Raw genomic sequence first — 22638 nt, 5'->3', positions numbered from 1 at the left:
GTCTGCGAACAAACGTGGGCTCCCTCAGCCAGTAAAGCGAGATGAGCACTGCAACCCCAGAGTCGTTCATGACTGGACTTAACTGTCAGGGGTCCTTTACCTTTAACATTATGAGATTATGATATAAGGTCCTTTACTGTTTTAATGCCATCTGTTTCTTTTATATTTCTTTCTCTTTGCTACTGATTTGCTAATACTTAACAACTGGCATGCTCTCCCTTTCCTGTATGCTGAAGAATGTTTACTAGCAGAAGTTCTGCCATTTAAAGCTGGGGATGCTCTGGACCAGGCATCCCCAAACTCGGCCCTCCAGCTGTTTGGGGACTAAAATTCTCATCATCCCTGACCATTGGTCCTGTTAGCTAGGGATGATGGGAGTTGTCCCAAAACAGCTGGATGGCTCTGGACACAGACAGGCTTATAGATTTCATCTTCTGCATTTTCCTATCTCATGTGCTTGCTCTTTTATGAGCCATGCCTGTTTTTTAAAATTTGTATGCCTTCACTGTCAGAGTGAGTATGATAGCAATCTAGGACAGGATCTTTTTAGTGGTGGCATCACCATTATTGAATTTTCTCCCTATAGAGGTCCACTAGGATTGATAGATCTTTAGTTCAGGGAGGCAGCTGACACTTTTGCATCAAAATCAAAAGTCACATAGCAATCGGTTATGGTATAGTGCATATTCTTGCTTTTAAATGTGTTGCAAGTCTCTTGGAAGCCTCTGAGTAACAAGCTATTAACAAGTCTAATAAATAATGAATCAATCCACAAATCTCTAATCGGTTCAGTGATCAATTTAACATTGCAGCCAAGGCTCTAGGCCTGATTTGATTTTGTTTACATGATTAATTATTGTTTCTATTCTTGTATGTGATAGCTTGATTTTATTTCGTGTGTTAATAATCCTGAACTGCTGAGAATCCTTTGGGAAAGCTTTACATGATAAATGCAGGATTTATATAAATGCAGGATTATGATCATGCAGAAGGCTCTAATACTCAGACAATGAAAGATAGGATTGGCCTAAGGGAGCTTTTTAAGTTGCAACTACTGTTTTCCCCCCTGCAGAGTTCTGAAGGTTAAGTAGCTGATTTGATGTGACTGTAATTAATAAATGTACTGGCAAACATTTGTTTCTCTGTGTCACTGTGCTCATTCAGGGTATTTATTTACAGATTCACTGTTCCAATCCCTTTGGCTCACTGAATTGTTTTTTCTTTAACGATTGCTGAAATGATAGTTCTGTCTGTTGGCAGAGAAGAACAATTTTGAATGGTGGCTATTGTTCTCTCAGTTGCTGGACCCCTCTAGCTACAGAATCAGCAAGATTGCCTGCTAAGACAAAGTGTCAATGTTGTCTCCTGATCATGGGAATAGCTTGCTGCTAAATTATAGTTATAAGAAAAGCCGGACGGGGGAACCATGTTATGTTATCCTTTGTGAATTCTACATCTAAAAGCATAAAGTGGCTTCATGCTTCCCTTAAAAACTTCTCACAAATGTCACTGATTCTAAATACTGTATGCATTATATTCTCATTGCCCTTTGTTAAACATGATGAGCAGCATGTATCACAACTTTGCATCCGTTTAACCTAGAGGCAGGAGATTTCTAGAATTTATTCTTCCAAGACATTCTGCCACTAACTTGAAAGTCACCATTATTCAACAAAGGAGCTAAACTCTGTTTACATTTCTAGATGGCTTTCAAAGACATGACATAAAGGTGGCATGGGTAAAGTCTTGATGGAACAGCTGAATATCATGAAATGTGCCCTAATAAAAGTTCACACCGCTTGCTTAGGAAACCCTTTGACATGGAGGGGGTTGCGCGCGAATCTACAGTGTAATAGTTGGAACAGTGAAATAGTTGGAATGTAAATCTAGGATTGGGGAGACATAGGTTTAAATCCATACTCAGCCATGAAATACAGTGGGTGATCTTTGGCCAGTCACTATCTCAGCCTAGCCTATCTTATAGGTTTGTTGTGAAGATAAAATGGGATGAGTGGGAGAGCAATGTTATTCCTTAGAGGAAGTGTAGGATATAAATCTAATAAGTAAATATGACTTGTTTGTGTTTAGCTATCAACATATTACAGCCGTACCTCGGAAGTCGAACAGAATCCATTCCGGAAATCCATTCGACTTCCAAAGCGTAACCTCCGATTGGCTGCAGGAAGCTCCTGCAGCCAATCGGAAGCCGTGGATGCCCCGTCAGATGTTTGGCTTCTGAAAGGACGCCCGAAAACTGGAACACTCACTTCTGGTTTTCAATCGTTTGGGAGCTGAAATGTTCGACTCCCAAGGCATTCAGGAGCCAAAATATGACTGTACACGGGCTCACCTGGACACAGCAATAATGTGTCTTTCCCATAAGTTGTTAAATGGCACTTTGGTGTGCAAGAAACGTCTAAGAATTGGGGCAGGATAAGTCACTAAAGAAATCCAGTTTGTACTGAACCAAGAGAATTCATCTGTGTGTCTCCTGGTCTGCAATCTAAGAAGAACTTTCTGTAAGGAACATGTGCAGTGTAGCTTTTGAAAACTCAGCAGCCTCATAATGGATTTTCCTCTGAATGAAAATGACCCTGCTAGGGTGTCCTTAGTATGAAAATATTTTCAGAGAAGGGTTAAGTGCCTACTACTTTTTCCCCCACAGGAAATCGTGTTCTCTTTACCCTCAAGCCTAGCCAGGCTATTATGACACATGGTAGTTCCACCCTCAACTATATCGTAATCCAGTGCTGCATTCGTTGTGTTGCTTGTTATTGTTGTCATGGTTAAAGTATGATTGTTGCCTAAAGAAAGAATCACTTAATTGTGTGTGTGGCCAAGATTCCTCATTTTCTAAGTTTAAATACTGTACAGTGTAGAGTTAATATGGGAAATAACATTTACAGATACGTTGGTACATTAATATATGTTGTTTCAAAATCAGAAGTACATGTTTTTGCTTAAGAATTTATTCTTCTGAGTTCATATCATACCCTACGTTTGTTATCCAATAGGCATTTCCTAGATTGCCCTACAAAGTAAATTTACTCACTCTTGAGATCTTGAAGACGTAAAATAAGCATATTTGCACCATAGCTTTGTGGTCCTGTGGCTTAAAAAGAGCCTTACACATATGCTAATTGTTGCATCAACTAATACATAAATGCACACGCCAGACTTTTGTCGTTCAGTAAAAAGAGTTGACATATTTCCTGTAGACCTGGCTTTGACATACGTATGAACCAACTGCTATGATGCTGCAAAGAGGGCAGAACAGAGTCCCTCTTCTCGTTATTTTATTGTGCTAAGTCATCAAATTGTCACAAAACAAACATTGTGGGTTTCCAGCCATACAAGCAAGACCAAGCATGTCCTTTTGTCCTTAACCTTTGTCTTTAAAACTTCCTGCTGTGGCCATGAACACAGATCACAGGGGGCTAAAAATTGTATGTGGAGCGATGTGGAGAAAAAAGTATGAGAGAGGAAATATATCCTATGTTTGAAGGGGGAAAGTAACATTCATATATTTTTAGTTATTTAGTTAAAATTATTCTACTCAAGTTCTGACATCAACTATGTTTCTGAAACTTAATTCAACTAAGTTTGTAATTAGACCTCTAAATTGTCTATATGCTTGTTTTTAAAGAACATGGTGTATGTGATTGTTATCTTTAATCAGATAAAGATAAGGCATTTCACTCTAAACAGAAGGAACATAAACCACCCTTGGGATATTGATGTCATATTCAATAGCTGAAGAAAAGGTTTTCTAAAACTGTGTTGATACAGATTTACAGGTGCAAGTTCTATTGATTTTTCAACTTTTTTAAAAAAAAATTGTGAGTGAGTCACAGATACACTTTCTTATTCACAACTCTTGTAAAATGTGAGGGTATTTTGGGTCATACGTCTCTCTTTTTTCAAACACTGATGGTAAGATAAGCCACCATATTTGGCAGTGAATTCAGAAACAAATTTTATCTACCCTACCTGATTGATTGCCTTTGCCACTGAAAAAAATGCACTTTTCCTCTCATGCCTTCTGGCACAAAGTTAGAAATTCCCACTCTGAATCTTCTGTGAGGAGTCCTGTCCTCATTACAGGCAGGGTTCTGTTTCCATACGGTTATATAGGCTATAACAGAGCTTTTCAAACTGTGCGTTGTGACACGTTAGTGTGCCGGCTGCAGTGTGTCGGTGTGTCACACGAATGCTCTCAGCGCTGCTACTGGAGCTAGAAATGCTTAGTTTAACCATTGTATGGAAGTGAGAGCTGGACCATCAAGAAGGCTGATTGCCGAAGAATTGATGCTTTTGAATTCTGGTGCTGGAGGAGACTCTTGAGAGTCCTATGGACTGCAAGAAGATCAAACCTATCCATTCTTAAGGAAATCAGCCCTGAGTGCTCACTGGAAGGACAGATCCTGAAGCTGAGGCTCCAATACTTTGGCCACCTCATGAGAAGAGAAGACTCCCTGGAAAAGACCCTGATGCTGGGAAAGATGGAGGGAAAGTAGAAGGGGACGACAGAGGACGAGATGGTTGGATAGTGTTCTCGAAGCTACCAGCGTGAGTTTGACTAAACTGCGGGAGGCACTGGAAGACAGAAGTGCCTGGCATGCTCTGGTCCATGGGGTCACAAAGAGTCGGACACAAATAAATGACTAAACAACAACAACCTCTGGTTTGCGAGTACAGTCGTTACTTGGAAGTCAAACAGAATCATCTGTGTGATCATCAAAGAATTTAGGTGTCTGTTAAAGGAATGGTAGATAGAATACCAAACGGTTCAAACAATTTTTTGAGAAATTTCTTAGTTGTCATGCCAGAGCTGCCTGGATTCAGTAAATGTACTTAATTGAAAATGAGGACCAGGTTTCCAAGTCTCAGTGGACCACTTTTTTTCATCAGGGAATAATTAATGTTTTCCCTTATTCTAAAGTTGTAAAATTTAAAAGATGGAGTGTGTAGTTCGTGAATATTTTTATGACAACTAATTCATTCTAATCAGTCTGTGATCAGCAAACTATATTCCCTTATTTTTCATGTTAAGTACATAAATAGATTTCTTGACATTCATAACTTGGTTGGTGCATTTGTACTTTTAAAGGCAGCCAGAATTTCTGACCTTTTTATGCAAACTTACGACTTTATATTTTTTTAAAAAAACACTCAAATTAAGTTAACTTCTACAGTTTTAATTATAAGTATTCAAGTACTTCCAAGTATGTACTGTAAGTAATGGAAAGAAAGAGTCAAATGCTAGGTTTGGGATATTTCAAAGACGTTCAGCAGTACAAGACGTTTTCATTTTTTTTACCACTGCTGACTGTGGCTCAGATCATCAGCTTCTTATAGAAAAATTCAGGCTTAAACTGAAGAAAATAGGAAAAACCACTGGGCCGGTAAGATGCAATCTAAATCAAATCCCTTATGAATACACAGTGGAAGTGAGGAACAGGTTTAAGGATTTAGATTTGGTGCCTGAAGAACTATGGATGGAGGCTTGTAAACTTGACACGAGCCAACAGTGTGACGCGGCAGCTAAAAAAGCCAATGCAATTCTGGGCTGCATCAATAGGAGTATAGCATCTAGATCAAGGGAAGTAATAGTGCCACTGTATTCTTCTCTGGTCAGACCTCACCTGGAGTACTGTGTCCAGTTTGGGCACCACAATTCAAGAAGGACACTGACAAACTGGAACGTGTCCAGAGGAGGGCAACCAAAATGGTCCAAGGCCTGGAAACGATGCCTTATGAGGAACGGCTAAGGGAGCTGGGCATGTTTAGCCTGGAGAAGAGGAGGTTAAGGGGTGATATGATAGCCATGTTCAAATATATAAAAGGATGTCACATAGAGGAGGGAGAAAGGTTGTTTTCTGCTGCTCCAGAGAAGCGGACACGGAGCAATGGATCCAAACTACAAGAAAGAAGATTCCACCTAAACATTAGGAAGAACTTCCTGACAGTAAGAGCTGTTCGACAGTGGAATTTGCTGCCAAGGAGTGTGGTGGAGTCTCCTCCTTTGGAGGTCTTTAAGCAGAGGCTTGACAACCATATGTCAGGAGTGCTCTGATGGTGTTTCCTGCTTGGCAGGGGGTTGGACTCGATGGCCCTTGTGGTCTCTTCCAACTCTAGGATTCTATGATTCTATGATTCTATAAAAGATCTGTGCATGAATCAATATAAAACGAAGCAAAAACAATGGTACTTTTAACAGTATAGAACGAGATATGGCAGACAATTTTAAAAGCCTAAATCCAACTGTGAGTTTGCCTTTCCCTGCCAAACATCTAAACATCAATATAAATATTGCAGCAAGAGACAATGGAACAGCAATTATGCACTAAATACAAGAGACTTGGCAGAACATAAATGTTCTTAAACAGCTGCCTAAAGCTGTATAAGGAGCTTCAATTTATACCTGCGGAAGCTAATATGGAGGGGGGGGAGAACCGGGGGGGGGGGGCGGAGGTTGCAGCATCTCTCCCACAATGCTATGGCCCCAACCCAAATCCCCTGCCACGCACATATACAGCTGCATCTTATCAAAGAAAAATGTTGCAAGATCTATCCCACAACATGTCTTGTTTGGCCCCACCGTCTGGGAAACCTCACTATTTCCCTCTTTCTCTCCTTTTCTGCAAAGAGCAGCAGAGGTCTGCTAAGAAGAACCAAGCTAAGATCATGTCATGAGCCCATCTAGTCCAGCATTACATTCTCACAGTGGCCAGCCAGATGCCGCTGGGAATTGTGAGTGCACAGCGCTCTCCCCTCTTGTGAATCCCAACAACCGATAAACAGAGGCATTCTTCCTCCAACAGCGGAGGCACAGCACAGCCTTTCATAGCCCTGCCCTCCGTGAATTTGTCCGACCCTTTTTTTAGAGCCAGGTTGGTGGCCATTACCGCATCTTGTCGGAATGAATTTCACAGTTTAATTGTGCACTGGGGGGGGGGATATATATTTTTTCAATGGTCTTTCCTAAATCTTCCAACACTCATCTTCAGTGAATGGCTCTTGGTTCTGAACACATCAGGAAAAAATTACAGAGGTACCTCGGTTGTCAAATGTAATCCGTTCTGGTAGACCGTTCGAATTCCGAAAACGTTCGACAACCGAAGCGCAATGGGCGGTTGGCAAATTCCATTGAGAAAATGGAGAAACACGCCTTGGAAGCTGTTCGACTTCCGAGGCGTGTTCAAAAACGGAAGCATTCACTGCGGATTTTCGGTGTTTGGGTTCCAAATCGTTTGGCTTCCGAGACGCTCAAAAACCGAGGTTCCACTGTATCTGTATCCACTCCCTCCCCACCATGCACAATGTTCTACACCTCTCTCATTACTCCCATTTCTCGCCTTTCGTTTTAACTAAAAAGATCCAAATGCTTTAACTATTCTTCATAGGGGAATTGCTCCAGCTCCTTGATAGTTTTGATTGCTGTTTCCTGGACCTTTTCTAGCTCCACAATCCCCTTCTCGAGAGGAGCTTACCAGACTTGTGCACAGGTTTCCAAGTGCAGTCACACCATAGATGTGTTCAATAATACTGGCAGTTTTGTTTTCGGTCCTAGCGATCCCTAGCCTTGAAGGACATGTGGGTTTTCTTTCTTTCTTGTTTAGTTTTCCATTTACATACCTCACCTTTAGAATCCTGTTTGCTTGAGACAGAGCCTCTGTGGCTCCCATTTTTCTATGCTGACTGGGGCTGATGGGATTTGGCTGCCAGGCTGGGGAAGTCCTGTATGCAACTCTTGACTCTCAAAAATGACTTTCTTGTAACATAATACATACTATAGAATGTGGCAATTAAAGTATATTCAGAAATAAGATCTGTCAGTCACTTAACCCTGGTGTTCCGGACAGACTGTGAACTCTACTTTCATATTTAAAATGTCTGGCTCTGATATTGTATAGCTTTTAAGAACAGTGCATACATTTGTCATTGTTGATATTAACTGTTTGTTCAGGGTGAGATACGGAAGTTTAAACTTAATGCCCCATCTGTGACACTGGCTAAGTGCTGCTGTTATCTTCTAAGGGTTCTTAAAAGTCCTTTGGCCTCTTGGATGAATAAAGGACCAAAAGACAAGTCAGACGGATAGCTGGTTGAGCTTTCATCTGAATTTAGTTACACGCTTCCTAGGAACAGTTTATATATTCCCATGTGTGGCAAAATGCTACGTAGAACTGCTGAAAAAGCAGTTTTAAGTTGCTTTGGCATTAGGTTGTGTGGGTTATGTGGTAAATGAAACTATGATAAATAAAAATAATTTTATTTAAATTTTTATATTAAAAAATAGACACACACACACACACACGTGTATATATACACACACAGAGAGTATTCTATTTTAGCTTTATTACACATTAAGAGGATAGTAAATGATAAAATTATTAAATATTGTATGCAAAAATAATCAGCATTTCATTATACACAGGGATTTTTTTCAGCTGGAACTCACCCGAACTCAGTTACAGCATCTCTCAGGTGGGCACCATTGCTATTATAAGAGAACAAGAGAGGTGTTCATGGTGAGTTCCAGCACCTCTTTTTCTAAAAAAAATAGCACTGATTATACAAATGGTATCACTCCTGTTATAAGAAAAAAACCCCTGCTTCTTTTCCCTTATGGGGTACCCAAGAGCCCATATAGAGTCCTTTTGTAGGTTCTCTGTTGGTAGGAGAAAATAACAGAGGCCAGCCAGAGACTATTGAGAAGCAAAGCAGCTAGTAAGCCTGATATTTATTTAACAGTTGCAACAGGGTCCTCACTCACCACATGCCGGAGGGAGGAGGAACCCAGAAGAATGGTGTGCAAGCCCTTATATAGACTGTTGGAATTGCCCACCCTGGAGCCCAAGACCACCCCCCAATACATCATACATACATCACAGAAGGGGCGGGCTACAGCAGAAACCTGTCTGGCAGGAAACCTGTTGATGGGGTTACCTGGAGAGCCTGGCCATTCTTTTGTGATGATAAATACTTAATTCCTGAGTCCAGGTCACAGGCTCACCCTATTCATACAAAGATACACCCTTAAGACAGGATTTGTGAGCAAAGAGACAGGGGGGGGGGTGATTTCCCATTTCCTTCCTCCTTGCAGAGGAATATTTGAGGTCACTGAAAGAGTCAGAATGGCTTTAGGACTGTCTTCCTATACTGTTTCAGACATGTGGTCTATATATTTGTGTATGTGTTTGCTTAGTTACATTTTTGAACATTTATTTTATATCTTAGACCTTATAATTCTCATAACACTCCTGTTATGCTCCAAAGGCTAGCTGGGACAAATAGGCTTTAAACTAGTTATGATCTGAATGAGCATAGCTAGGGGGCAATATGATCTCTTTCCTGGAAAAGGGTGATCAGGGCAGTTTCAATGCCGTATCTAGCCATGAAACCAGACTGAAAGCAGCCCATGTAATCTGTATCATCCAAGACCACTTGCAGTTGGTCCGACACTACTCTCTCGATCACCTTGCCCAGGAAAACTGCTATGGTAGTTGCCTATAGAGCGGAATGGGCAATGTATGGCCCTCCAGATGTTGTTGGACTATAACTACTATCATCACTGACCATTGGCCTTGAGTTGATGGAAGCTGGAGTCCAACAACATCTGCCCCTGCTGCTGCCCCTGCTGCAAAGAATACATAAAGTGCTCTATATGTCAGAAATCAGGAACCTGTGGCTTTCCCAATGTTGTTTGACTACAGCTCCCATCAGTGCTATCCACTATTGGAAATGGCGAGAGATGATCCAACAATATCTGGAGTGCCACAAGTTCCCCATTTATGCCTCTAATTTGCTATGGAATCAGTTGCTACAGTAATCACTGGGGGAAGCTTTGATTATTGTATAATAGATTATTTATAGAAAAACCTCTTAAAATGCTTTATTTTCTGATAAATTGTGCTGAGCTGCAACTCTTAAGATTATTCTAGGTGAACGTACTGAAATAGGATGCAGTGGTTGGAAGCCAAGTGTTCCTCACCATTGAGTCCTGGCTTCTTTCACAGCTGTGCTATGTGCTGCATTTAGTTTAATACGTAATATTGGAACACTTTGTAATGGTACACACCCACACAAGCATATCCCTTGATTACTCAGCGGCTGATGACTTGCAGCTGAATGCATGAACTGGCTGATATCAGAAGGACACGGTGACAGGTTATTGATCATATATTGAATATATGCCGGGTTTGATTAATGAGAAATTGTCATCCTAATTACTGTATTTTGAGGAAATTGCTTGTATTACCTGCCCTGGAGGCAGAATTTCTGTGTTTTTTTGAAAAGAATATAGTATGTTTCTGGAAAATGAGTATTAATTTAAACAATGATATCATGCTGTCAAAACACTATATCATGCAGTGGCATGTATAGGTACAGGTGTGGCTACTTATTTTTTAATGCATAGTTTGTTGGGTGTTTTTTTTTAAAAAAAGGCACACTGCAACAATACAAAGAATGTATGTGAACAACAATGGAAAAGCAAAACATAGCAGCAAAACATGTCGATTCAAAATACCAGTAGGAAAACCAGTCACATGAAATCAAAGCCAAGAAGAAAAGAAAGAAGATTTCAAAATAAGAATGAATAAAAAACGAATGAAGAGAAACAGAGAGTTAGAAAGGGAGAGCCCACATGGCATACAACTTCCGCAGACAGCTCTAAGTAGGAGTTGCAGATGTCCCAGAAGTTATTCTCTTTGCACCTGATTAAAAAAAAAAGTAGCTCTTTAATATGCTGCAAGGAAGAAAGGTCCTCTACTCAATGAATGGCTGGGGGAACCATTTGAACTAGTGTTGTAAGACCAGTCACTTGGCTACCAGTAAAGTGGGTAGTGTTCAACTATGGTGTCCCTCAAGATACCATGAACATCTGAAAAATTTTGAGATTTCCCTAGGGACAAGTTAATATGAATAAGAACTTCTGCCTCAAACAAGACCACTACAGGGCAAGAACAGATCATATGTTTCAGTGCTGCCCCTGCCTCAGTACAGCGCCAACACACATCACTAGATATAACACCCATGGGGAGTCAGTGTGCCCTAAAACAAGCTTATGTTGGATAAGACTTAGCCTAAAATTCAGGGAATGAAAGGACTGCCTTTTTAAAGTTCTCTGGTCTGTGTTAATTTGAAACCAAAGTTTATCCGATCACTGAAATCTTTAAAGATGGGTATGAAGCTCTATAGGCAGGAAAATAAACGAAGTCTCAGTTTTTCCGTTTGATAGGAAGTCCATTATCCTGAATGATATCAGGAAATGTTTTAGTGAAAAATAGATGTGAGCTAATGTAATTAGTTCTACTGCACATGACAAAGCACTTCCATTTTTATTTTGTTTAAATATTTCTGCCAATTGAGGCAGCAGAAATATAAAACCAAATGTATCATTAGACATAAAGACAAATACCTCAGTCTTGATTAGACTTTTCCAAACATTGGTGTAAGATTCCCCCCCCCCCCCGGTTTTAAGGCAAGTCTATTAATTTCTCTTTTTTGAATAGGCACTTAAGGTACTTTTAATTCTAAGGCGTTTCAGAGAGGTCATATTTTTCTTACTTAAGTATACGTCTTTTCACAGTGCATCATTTTGTCAACAATCAGTCCCTCTTTTAGGGAAATTGTAGCTTGGTGAGGGGAATAGGGGGTCTCCTAATGACTCTCAGCACCCTCTCAGCACAACAGTTCCCAGGATTCATTGCGGGAAGCCATGCCTATTTAAAGTGGCATGATATTGCTTTGAAAGTATAGCGAGGGTAAGACTTTACTCCCTTTGCCTTTCCCTCAATTGTCACCTAGTGGCAGCCATGACGTCAGGCAACCCAAACTGTTTCCATCCCAGCTGGTCATTATAATGACCATAGCTTTTTCCCTTCCTCTCTTTTTCCTAGTGTGTCATGCCTTTTAGATGGTAAGCCCGAGGGCAGGGACTGTCTTACTCTAATCTTGTAAACTGTTCTAGGAGCCTTTGGAGCTGAAGGGCAGGGTCAAAATGCGTAAGATAAATAATTGCGAACATTACAGAATTCCTTAAGTTTTCCCATTGATCCTTTTGATGGAAGCAAAACTTGGAGAAGCTCTGTACCCCTTGAACTTCTCAGCTTTTGGAAAAGTAGGTTGACTGTATTATTATAATTTTGTATATTTTGTGCCTGGGATCCATTCATATATGCCACAGCTGCTTGCCCAATCCCACTGAGAGGTTTGAACTATCCCCAAGGATTCTGGCCTTCCTGCAGTCTTGGGATTTATTCCCTTTTATTAGAGGTGTTCAGGGATGCGGGTGGCGCTGTGGGTTAAACCACAGAGCCTACGACTTGCTGAACAGAAGGTCAGCGGTTCGAATCCCCATGACGGGATGAGCTCCCGTTGCTCGGTCCCTGCTCCTGCCCACCTAGCAGTTCGAAAGCACGTCAAATTGCAAGTAGATAGGTACCACTCCGGTGGGAAGGTAAACGGCGTTTCCGTGCGCTGCTCTGGTTCACCAGAAGCAGCTTCGTCATGCTGGCCCCATGACCCGGAAGCTGTATGCCAGCTCCCTCGGCCAATAAAGCGAGATGAGCGCTGCAACCCCAGAGTCTGTCACGACTGGACCTAATGGTCAGGGGTCCTTTTACCTTTACGTTTATTAGAGGTGTTCTAGGATCCTGGAACTAAGATGGTAGCAGCTGTTAAAGTTGGTTCTACAGTTTTGGGGGTCCTTGGAAACTCCCTATTGAATCTTTTACAATGGTGCCACGTTCACTTATAAGCTGTCTGACATAAGCTGATAACAGCAAGGTTGTATACTTGCATCCTTAACCAATTATCTAATATGGGCATGAAGAAGTAGGTGCACTCTTGGAGCTCTCCAGCCCAAATCAACTTTCAAAGATGGTAACTGATCTGCACACTCTTGTTTTGCATACATGGATTGGCTCCTTCCTTTGAAATGAATAGGACATTGCAACAGCTCTGTATGTGTGCAAAATGCACGTGGAACTTTGGATAGGGTGCTTTTTTAAAAAAAGTATCTATGTCTCTGGGGAAGAAAATACTATTATTTTGCTGTTGGTCTGGTAAATGCTTGTGCACGTTTTGTTGGTGAAAACTCCTTCATTCCCTCACACACATCCCTCAGACGTTGAGATCTCTTACATAATTTGCAGTGTCCCATTGTAAAAGGTACATTTGCCATCTAAACCAAAGTTACTACAGCTCCCCATCACCTCCCCCTCCCCAATTACAGAAATTCTTTTCTCTCACTAGAGACTTACGAAATGTCTGCTTAGTTTTCAAGAAAAGGAAGAAAGCGGCCTGGCAGAGAGATCAGTGGCTATATTTTAGTAGAGCTCTTGACTAATTCTGCTGTTTTATGTCCTGCTGCACACATTGAACTGCTCTTGGGCAGGGGGGGAAGGAATCTGAAATACTACTTTTTTTTAAGTGCTAGTCATAACAGGACTTTCAGCTATGCCATTCCTCTAAAATACAGGGATAAGAGGTTTTCCTGTATGGCAGCCCACAGACTTCTATTTCAGACTCCCTGGAAGTGGCTGCTCAAACCATTTGCCCAACAGGCTCACTACTCACTGGGTATATATATATATATATATTTATATTTTTAAATTGTGTTTGTGCTCCAGAAAGCATTCCATATTAACATCTATGACATTAGACAGCATTTTGTCCAAAGTAGACATAGCCATGTTTATTGTGGGTCTGGTGCAATCACAAGACAGGTTTTACAGCAAATACCCATTAAACAAAGGCCTAGTATTCACACAAGGAGATGAGGTGATAAACCTATGTCTGGACTGCACCACTTCAGACAGCGGGTGTCTCCCTGATGTGGTTGTTTTAACATAGAGTAGCAAAAAGCTAGTACAAAAAGGGAGACGGCTGTCCTGCGGGATGCCACCTTTTCCACTGTGCATGAAAATCGTGCTCAAGGTTAAGGCCACATCCTCACTATACAGCTAAAGCAATATAATACCACTTTAAACAGTCATGATTTCCGCCAAAAGAGTCCTGGGAGCTGTAATTTGTTAAGACTGCCGAGAGTTGTTAGGAGACTCCTAATCGCAGAGCTTCAGTTCCCAGAGTGGATTAACAATCAGTCCCTCTTCTCAGAAAATTCAGGGCAATGCAGTTCTGGGAGGATAATAGGAGTCTCCTAACAACTCTTGAGGGACGCGGGTGGCGCTGTGGGTTAAACCACAGAACCTAGGACTTGCTGATCAGAAGGTCGGCAGTTCGAATCCCCACAATGGGGTGAGCTCCTGTTGCTCAGTCCCTGCTCCTGCCAACCTAGCAATTCAAAAGCACGTCAAAAGTGCAAGTTGATAAATAGTTACCACTCCGGCAGGAAGGTAAACGGTGTTTCAATGTGCTGCTCTGGTTCGCCAGAAGCAGCTTAGTCATGCTGGCCACATGACCTGGAAGCTGTACGCCAACTCCCTCAGCCAATAAAGCGAGATGAGCGCCGCAACCCCAGAGTCTGTCACGACTGGACCTGATGGTCAGGGGTCCCTTTACCTTTACCTTTAACAACTCTTGGCACCTTTAACAAACTACAGTCCATAGCAGGGGTCAACAAACTTACTGTGCCTCGGGCCGGTGTGTCCAGTGCCGATCACACGGAGGGCGGGGAAGCGCGTGCCCATACGCATGCACACACACTATTTCTGGCGCACTTCTGGGTTGGACGAAATAGCTTGTGTGCATGTGCACGGGCCTCCTCCGACCCGGATATGCACCGGAAATAATGCTTGTTCATGCGCAAATAATGCGCATGCATACAAGGTATTTCCTGTGCTCCTCCGACCCGGAAGTGGGCAGCCGCACAGCACAGCACCGGTAAGAGCAGGCGGTGGTGGCAGGGTCGCCGCCGGCCAGATAAAAGAGTTCCTCGGGCCTTATCCGGCCCATGGGCCTTAGTTTGGGGGCCCCTGGTCCATAGGATTCTTTGAGGGAAGCCATGAGTATTAAAGTGTTATCATGGTGCTCTAAATGTGCAGTACTCATGTGACCTAAGAAAAGTCCTGCTGGATCAGGCCAGTAGCCTATCTAGTCCAGCATCCTATTCTGACAGGGACCAGTTGGATGCCCCTAGGAAATTCACACGCTGAGCGCAACAGCTCTCTTCCCAGTTGTGAATCCCAGTTGCTGATACACAGAACCAAATGCTGGTAAGGAAACTGAGTGATTAGTCTAGGACAGGGGTCAGCAACCTTTTTCAGCCGTGGGCTGGTCTACTGTCCCTCAGACCATGTGGTGGGCTGGACTATATGGGGGGGGGGAATCAATGAATTCCTAGGCCCCACAAATAACCCAGAGATGCATTTTAAATAAAAGCACACATTCTACTCAGGTAAAAACACTGTCCATGGGCTGGATTGAGACGGCTATTGGGCCAGATCCGGCCCCCGGGCCTTAGGTTGCCTACCCCTGCTCTAGGAAGTAGGAAGGCCCATGTGGAAGCAAGCTGACTCAAGGAAATGGGCTGGATCGAGATTTTCTCAGAACAATAATTGTTTCTCCATATGAGGAAAATGGCATTTCATTATCTCTAAGGTTCATGCAGAAGAAGAGCAGATCCGCAATGGCCCACAGTGAAGGATTCGGGCAGGATGTGTGTGTGGAATTTGGAGGCTAAAAATTACTTCAAGAGAAACGAATGATATGTGGAGACAATCCAGGCATGGAAGAAGACTGATATATTGGCCCTCTCGGGAGATCAATATTCTGGTGTGGGACATAAACATTTTAGGACACTAGTTCCTTCACCAAACTTAATTTTTGTTGGCTTTTTTGTTGTTGTTATTCTAGTTAACATGCTTACAAATGGTCAAATCTGAAGCTTATTTTTCTGTAATAATCAATAATATCCTATTTGGTGGGGGGTGGGGGGTGATTATTGCTTTTGCAAATCCTTGTACCTATACTTTTGTGGTTTGTACTGCCTGGCTTTGTGTGTGTGTTTTAATTTTAGTATAAGAACTCTACCAGACCTACTGTGAGTACTCTCAAGAGTTTTATTAAATTGCAAGGGTGTAGCCTTTGGCAGTACTTAATATTTGCAGTGGTCACTCATTACCTATACTGAAATATTTGTAACAGTGAATTAAAATAGAATTTCTTCAGGTAATATTTATCCTGCACCAGGATTTTCCCTCCAGATTAAATGCCAACAATAATAACTCCCTTTCTTCTGTGTTTTATTCCAGATGTATTTATTTTAAACCAAATTCTATTATGGCTCTGGACTGTTGATGAATTCTGAAATTACATACGCATAGCTTAAAGACGTGACTTGATGCCAAAACCTTTTCTCTAGAGGGCAGTTCACTCTCATGGTCCTGGCCCCCTGGGACGAGAATACTACAGACCTTTTAGAGTTTGTGTGGTTTTGATCCAATTTGCATGTCTGAAACATTCTTGGTCTATTTCCTAGTCCAGGGTCTGTAGTCCTTACCAGTTTGATCCTGGATTTTATTAGTCACAAGCTGTCAATAGGATGGTCTCTGGAACCTTCTAGTAGGTAAATAGTTTTGCTGTACTTCTCCAACCTGGTGCCCTCCAGATGTTTGGGGCTATATATGCTAGGATTCCTAGCCATTGGCCATGCTGGATAAGGCTAATGACTGTTGTAGTCCAAAACATCTGGAAAGCACCATGTTGTGAGAGGCTGCTCTTGCACTGGTTTTGAGATCCAATTGCCTTTGCATTCAGCTCTAAAATAGAGTTGCAGAAATTTCCCTGAGGAAAATCTGCTTCTTGCTTCACTTCTGGGGAACCCAGTGTTTGTTTTCTCACATAAATTCTAAGCTGAAATTTATTAGGAACTAGCTTAGACAACTGGGGTGGCAATTGCACGGAGCACATTTGCCTCCCTCCACCCCAATACAGTTTCTGTGGTCTCCTATTTGTATATTCAAGTCCCCATTGCCTTCTGTGGAGAAGGGAAGGCTCTGTAATCCTGAACACCCCCGAGGCAAGGGAACATACTTGCTTATTGCTGGCCTATTGTTCTCAAAGGCTATAGAGGTGGGAAGGCCATGTGAGCCCCACTTCCACATAAGTGAACAGACTAGTCCCTTTTCTCATACTTGTCAACATACTCTACTTACATGTATGGGCAGATTTGATTAAAGCCTGACCTGAATTGCAGGATTCAGGCCAGGCAAAGTGTTGTTTGCAGGGTCAGGCTATTATAGTCTCATACAGAAGGATTTTAGCCAGCAGCCCTACGTTTTGTAAATTTGAGATGCATACATAGAATCATGGAACTTGAGAATTGGAAAGGATCCCAAAGGTCACCTAGTCCAATCTCCTTGAATGCAGGAACCTCAACGAAAGCATCCATGACAGGTGGCCATCAAACCTCTGCTTAAAAACCTTCAATGAAGGAGAGTCCACCACCTCCTGAGGAAGTTCATTCCACTGTTGAATAGCTCTTACTGTCAGAAAGTTCTTCCTGGTGTTTAGTCAGAATCTCCTTTATTGTGACTTGAATCCATCTTCCATGTGAAAGCCCTTAAGATATTTGAATATGGCTATCACATCTCCTCAGTATCCTCTTTACTAGGCAAAACATACCCAGTTCCCTCAACTGTTCCTCATAAGACTTGATTTCCAGACGCTTTATCATATTAGTCTCCCTCTGCAAACATCCCAACTTATCACTACCCTTCTTGAGCTATGGTGCCCAGAAGTGGACACAATACTCCAGGTTGGGGTCACAGGGTTGCTGTGAGGATAAATGAGAAGTAGAACAATGAACAGTAATCCCTCATTTTACGTGTTGGTTCAGTTCCAAGGGCTACATGTATACATGAATATCAAATATAAGCAAACATCTGGAGCTGCCCCATGGCTAGCGGATGAGGGGGAGAGAGAGAGCATTCCCAGTACTCCCACAGCTGGTTCATTGAGTGGGTTTGTCTGAGAGATTAAAAGCTCTTTTCACACTGGGTCTGCTTTGGTTACTTGCTGGGCAAAGTCCATTTGCTACACTGGCTCTAGCAGATTAGGGACACATGCAGGATCTCATGGGAACTCTGATTGCCCTGGCAAGCAACTCTCCACCTTGCTTGTGACTTAACTTGTGCAGTTTAAACTAGCTCACCTTCAACTGCCTATGGCTGAAACTACGCAAGTCAAATGCACTTAGAAAGAGAGATTACAGTGGTACCTCGGGTTAAGAACTTAATTCGTTCTGGAGGTCCGTTCTTTACCTGAAACTGTTCTTAACCTGAAGCACCACTTTAGCTAATGGGGCCTCCAGCTGCCGCCACCGCCTGATTTCTGTTCTCATCCTGAAGCAAAGTTCTTAACCTGAGGTAATATTTCTGGGTTAGCAGAGTCTGTAACCTGAAGCGTCTGTAACCTGAAGTGTCTGTAACCCGAGGTACCACTGTACTGTAGGCTGCTTTGAGCTCCTTAGAGGAAAGGCAGGATAAAAATGCATTAAGTAACATTGCTAGTTGTTGTTGTTGTTACTAATTGAATTCAGTGAGACTTCAAAATAGCTTTAGATTTGTTTTGCTTACCTGATCCGTCTGAACTCAGTTCTATGCGTGCATACTTGGAAGTAAGTCATGTGTGTACAATGAGGCTTACTTCCAGGGGAGTGTGCACTGGATTGGTTGCCTATTGGTTAAATCTGAATTTAAGTGGAGTTCCTAGTTTCCGAATGCTTGATGTCTGGGCTGCTAATTTTTGGAATTGTTAAATATATGTCCTTGAGGCATTTGCTGCAGTTTCATTCAAGTGGGTTTATGAACTTATCCTGCTTTATTTATTTATTATAAAGATGGCAGTAATTTTATCCTGCCACATATGAACAACTTGCGTACAAAAACTTCCAGTAACAAAATACAGTGTAAGGTTCTGACTGCTCTATTTTTATATTCTTAAAACATCACGGCAATTTCTCTTGCATGAACTTCAGAAGTCCCATGCTTAATTTTGAATGAATGTTCAAAATCTAGCCAAAACGTTTAGGTTGAGAAATTGGGCTGAAATATTTCCCATGTGATTTGCAATACTTCCTGGCATTGGTTCGGTTCAGGAATATAAAGGATTGGCACACACACTTTCCCCCACCCCCACCTTTTTGCATTCCCCCCCCCCCACAAGAGAGGAAGAAGATCTGTGCACCTGTGAATGATCTTTATTTTTTCTGTAGACTCTAGTAGGTGTAATGGGCATAATCATGTCCATGCCTAGGATTTGATTTTTGTAGGATTTTAGCGTGCTGAACTGATCTGGATTGCATTTCGTGGGCATAGCCAAGAGAAAATTAGGTATGTATAAGTCCCACTGAAGGGAGAAAAAAAGAATTTTGATTTTTGCACAGTGTATCCAGGGCTCTGCTTATACTGTTCATCAGTTGTATGCTCAATGTACTTTACTTTGAGCCAAAAGTTAGATACAGCCAAATGTTGTGTCTCATGCAGAATCTTGATGCTTCAAGGTTGGGGGGCAGGGAGCAGTTACACCTCTGTTGCTCGTGCCTCAGCAAAGTTTGAAGGTCTTGAGAGAATTCCCCAGAGTTTTTACTGTTAAAAACCTTTACAGGGAACATGTTTATTATGGTACTTAACATATTAAATATCGTATAAGAGATCAAAATTAAGAAAGCAGGAAACCGAAGCTGGATACCATAATCTTCTTAATTATAATTGCATTCATATGTTGCAAAACATCTGGAAGAGAATGCTGGAAGTTCTGTTTGGTACATTCGGAACCCCTTGGACTAAATTCTCAAAAGTGAGTGGAAACAAAAGGAGCCATTACAAATGCATCCTATGTAATTAGAAATACATTTAATAAGAAGAGTACAGTATTCTGTTAATCCGCTCAATTTGCTTCCTGCATCCAAAGCTTAGAAATCAATTTGAAAGAATTTTTTGAGGACGCGTGAAACATCGCTGTACATTCTTGTCATCAGCTAATATCTCAATGCACAGAAAGCTTTTTTTAAAAAAAAATCAGTTTGGGTTGGGGAAATGACATCATAAAAAGATATCCTTCTGCTGCAGCCCATGGGACATGCAGCCATTAAATCAGGTGTCAGCAAACATTTTCAGCAGGGGGCTGGTCCACTGTCCCTCAGATCTTGTGTGGGGCCAGACTATATTGGGGGGGGGGATGAACTAATTCCTATGCCCCTCAAATAACCCAGAGATGCATTTTAAATAAAAGCACACATTCTACTCATGTAAAAACATGCTGATTTCCGGACCATCCGCGGGCCGGATTGAGAAGGCGATTCGGCCAGATCTGGCCCCCAGGCCTTAGCCTGCCTACCCATGCATTAAATGTTAACATGGTTATATTTCAGTGCCAGTATTTGGAAGAGTAGAAGTAGCTATAGAAAGAATGACACGAAAATGTCATTTGAGTGCTGATACTTCCTATACAGCTTGGATTATATAAACTATTGCTTCACAACTCCAAGTTGTGCTTCACAACTATTGCTGAACAACTCCAAGCACGCCTGGAGGAAATGGACCATTTGGATCCCTTCCAATCAGGATTCAGGCCTCACTATGGGACTGAAACTGCCTTGGTTGCGCTGGTTGATGATCTCCGGCGGGCTAGGGACAAAGGTGAGAGCTGTTTCCTAGTTCTGCCAGATCTCTCTGGGACCTTTGACACCATCGACCATAACATCCTTCAGGACCGTCTAGAGGGGCTGGGAGCTGGGATCACTGTCATACAGTGGTTCCGCTCCTTCCTCCTAGGCCGTGTCCAGAAAGTGGTGTGGGGGATGAGTGTTCAGACCCCTGGGCTCTCACTTGTGGAGTGCCTCATGGTTCTGTCCTCTCCCGCATGCTTTTTAATATCTATATGAAGCCGCTGGGAGAGATCATCAGGGGGTTTGGACTGGGTGTTCATGCAGATGACACCCAACTCTACCTCTCCTTTAAATCAGAACCTGTGAAGGCGGTGAAGGTCCTGTGTGAGTGCCTGGAGGCGGTTGGGGGATGGATGGCGGCTAACAGATTGAGGTTGAATCCTGACAAGACAGAAGTACTGTTTTTGGGGGACAGGGAGCGGGTTGGTGTGGGGGATTCCCTGGTCTTGAATGGGGTAACTGTGCCCCTGAAGGACCAGGTGCGCAGCCTGGGAGTCATTTTGAACTCACAGCTGTCCCTGGAGGCGCAGGTTAACTCTGTGTCCAGGGCAGCTGTCTACCAGCTCCGCCTGGTACGCAGGCTAAGACCCTACCTGCCCGTGAACTGTCTCGCCAGAGTGGTGCATGCTCTAGTTATCTCACGCTTGGACTACTGCAACGCGCTCTACGTGGGGCTACCTTTGAAGGTGACCCAGAAACTGCAATTAATCCAGAATGCGGCAGCTAGACTGGTGACTGGGAGTGGCCGCCGGGACCACATAACACCGGTTCTGAGAGATCTGCATTGGCTCCCAGTACATTTCCGAGCATGATTCAAAGTGTTGGTGCTGACCTTTAAAGCCCTAAACGGCCTCGGTCCTGTATACCTGAAGGAGCGTCTCCACCCCCATCGTTCAGCCCGGACACTGAGATCCAGCGCCGAGGGCCTTCTGGCGGTTCCCTCATTGCGAGAAGTGAGGCTACAGGGAACCAGACAGAGGGCCTTCTCGGTAGTGGCGCCCGCCCTGTGGAACGCCCTCCCATCAGATGTCAAAGAGATAAATAATTACCTGACATTCAGAAGACATCTTAAGGCAGCCCTGTTCAGGGAAGTTTTTAATATGTAATGCTGTACTGTTTTTAACACTGATTGGGAGCCGCCCAGAGTGGATGGGGAAACTCAGCCAGATGGGCAGGGTATAAATAATAAATTATTATTATTATTATTATTATTATCACAAAACACTTTCATTTTAAAGGTTACTCAGTAGGATCTTGAAGTTGCATGCCTCTTGACTATTACTCCTATTGCAATGTTAATGTTATTTGGAGCAATCTTTGCTTTGTTAAATGCATATTTTTAATTTTTCTATGTTTATCACTCATTGTGTTTTGTATTTCTCCTCACCACATAACACTGAAATAACAATATGTTTCCCAGTATCTTCAGCTGTCTACTCTCTTCACCTCCCACCCACCCTCAGGCCACTGGCATCCATAAGTAAATGACAGATTGGACTGAAATAAAAAACAGAGGCGAATTAACACCCCCTCTTAAAACTTCATCTCCTGTGTTCTTGGTCATCCTTCCTCTCAGTCAGTAGAAAAAGAACAGAATGCTTAGTGTGCTCTGCCAAGTGTTGAGCAAATTGCCCAGGGCAAGTAGCCATGATAGAAATCTTCCCTTCTGTGGAAATTTTCTAACGAATCCGGGGGTTTGTAGATCCCAGATAACATCAAAGTTGGCACAGCTGTATGCAACCAGTGGAGGGATCTTTCTTTCTCCATTGACTTGACCAATGTGCAAAGCTCTTTATCAGACTTTTTCGCTAGGAGTATTGATTGCTTATTTCAGAACTGGCTTTCAGTTTTCTTTAACTGGCTTGCTACAGTCAGGGCAGGAATACCAGCAAGTAGGGTATTTTAGTTGTGGAATGGAATCACCCTAATAAGCTAATTTTGGCTAAAATTATAGATTTTGTTCTCTGAATATTGCTGAGAATAGCATGGCTGTATTT

General features: G+C 42.4%; 1 protein-coding gene across 3 annotated transcripts in view; it reads left to right on the top strand.

The window, feature by feature from the left end:
* The window catches only part of CWC27 (CWC27 spliceosome associated cyclophilin), a 115589-nt gene that overhangs the window by 32713 nt on the left and 60238 nt on the right, over positions 1–22638 (top strand). For 2 of the 3 annotated variants that reach the window (XR_014012877.1, XM_081212988.1), the window contains exon 11: positions 8454–8534. The exons of the other annotated variant lie outside the window; for it this stretch is intronic. Coding sequence is in view for 1 of the 2 variants with exons in the window: in XM_081212988.1 (XP_081069114.1) it covers positions 8454–8534 (81 nt within the window). In the remaining variant the exon portion in view is untranslated. The remainder of the gene's footprint in view (positions 1–8453; positions 8535–22638) is intronic. 3 annotated transcript variants of the gene reach the window in all.

The sequence above is a fragment of the Podarcis bocagei genome (assembly GCF_964188305.1).
Source record: "Podarcis bocagei genome assembly, chromosome: 11".
In the NCBI taxonomy this organism is placed as follows: Eukaryota; Metazoa; Chordata; class Lepidosauria; order Squamata; family Lacertidae; genus Podarcis; species Podarcis bocagei.
The sequence above is the reverse complement of the archived record's forward strand: the minus strand, read 5'-3'. Positions and strand labels throughout refer to the sequence as shown.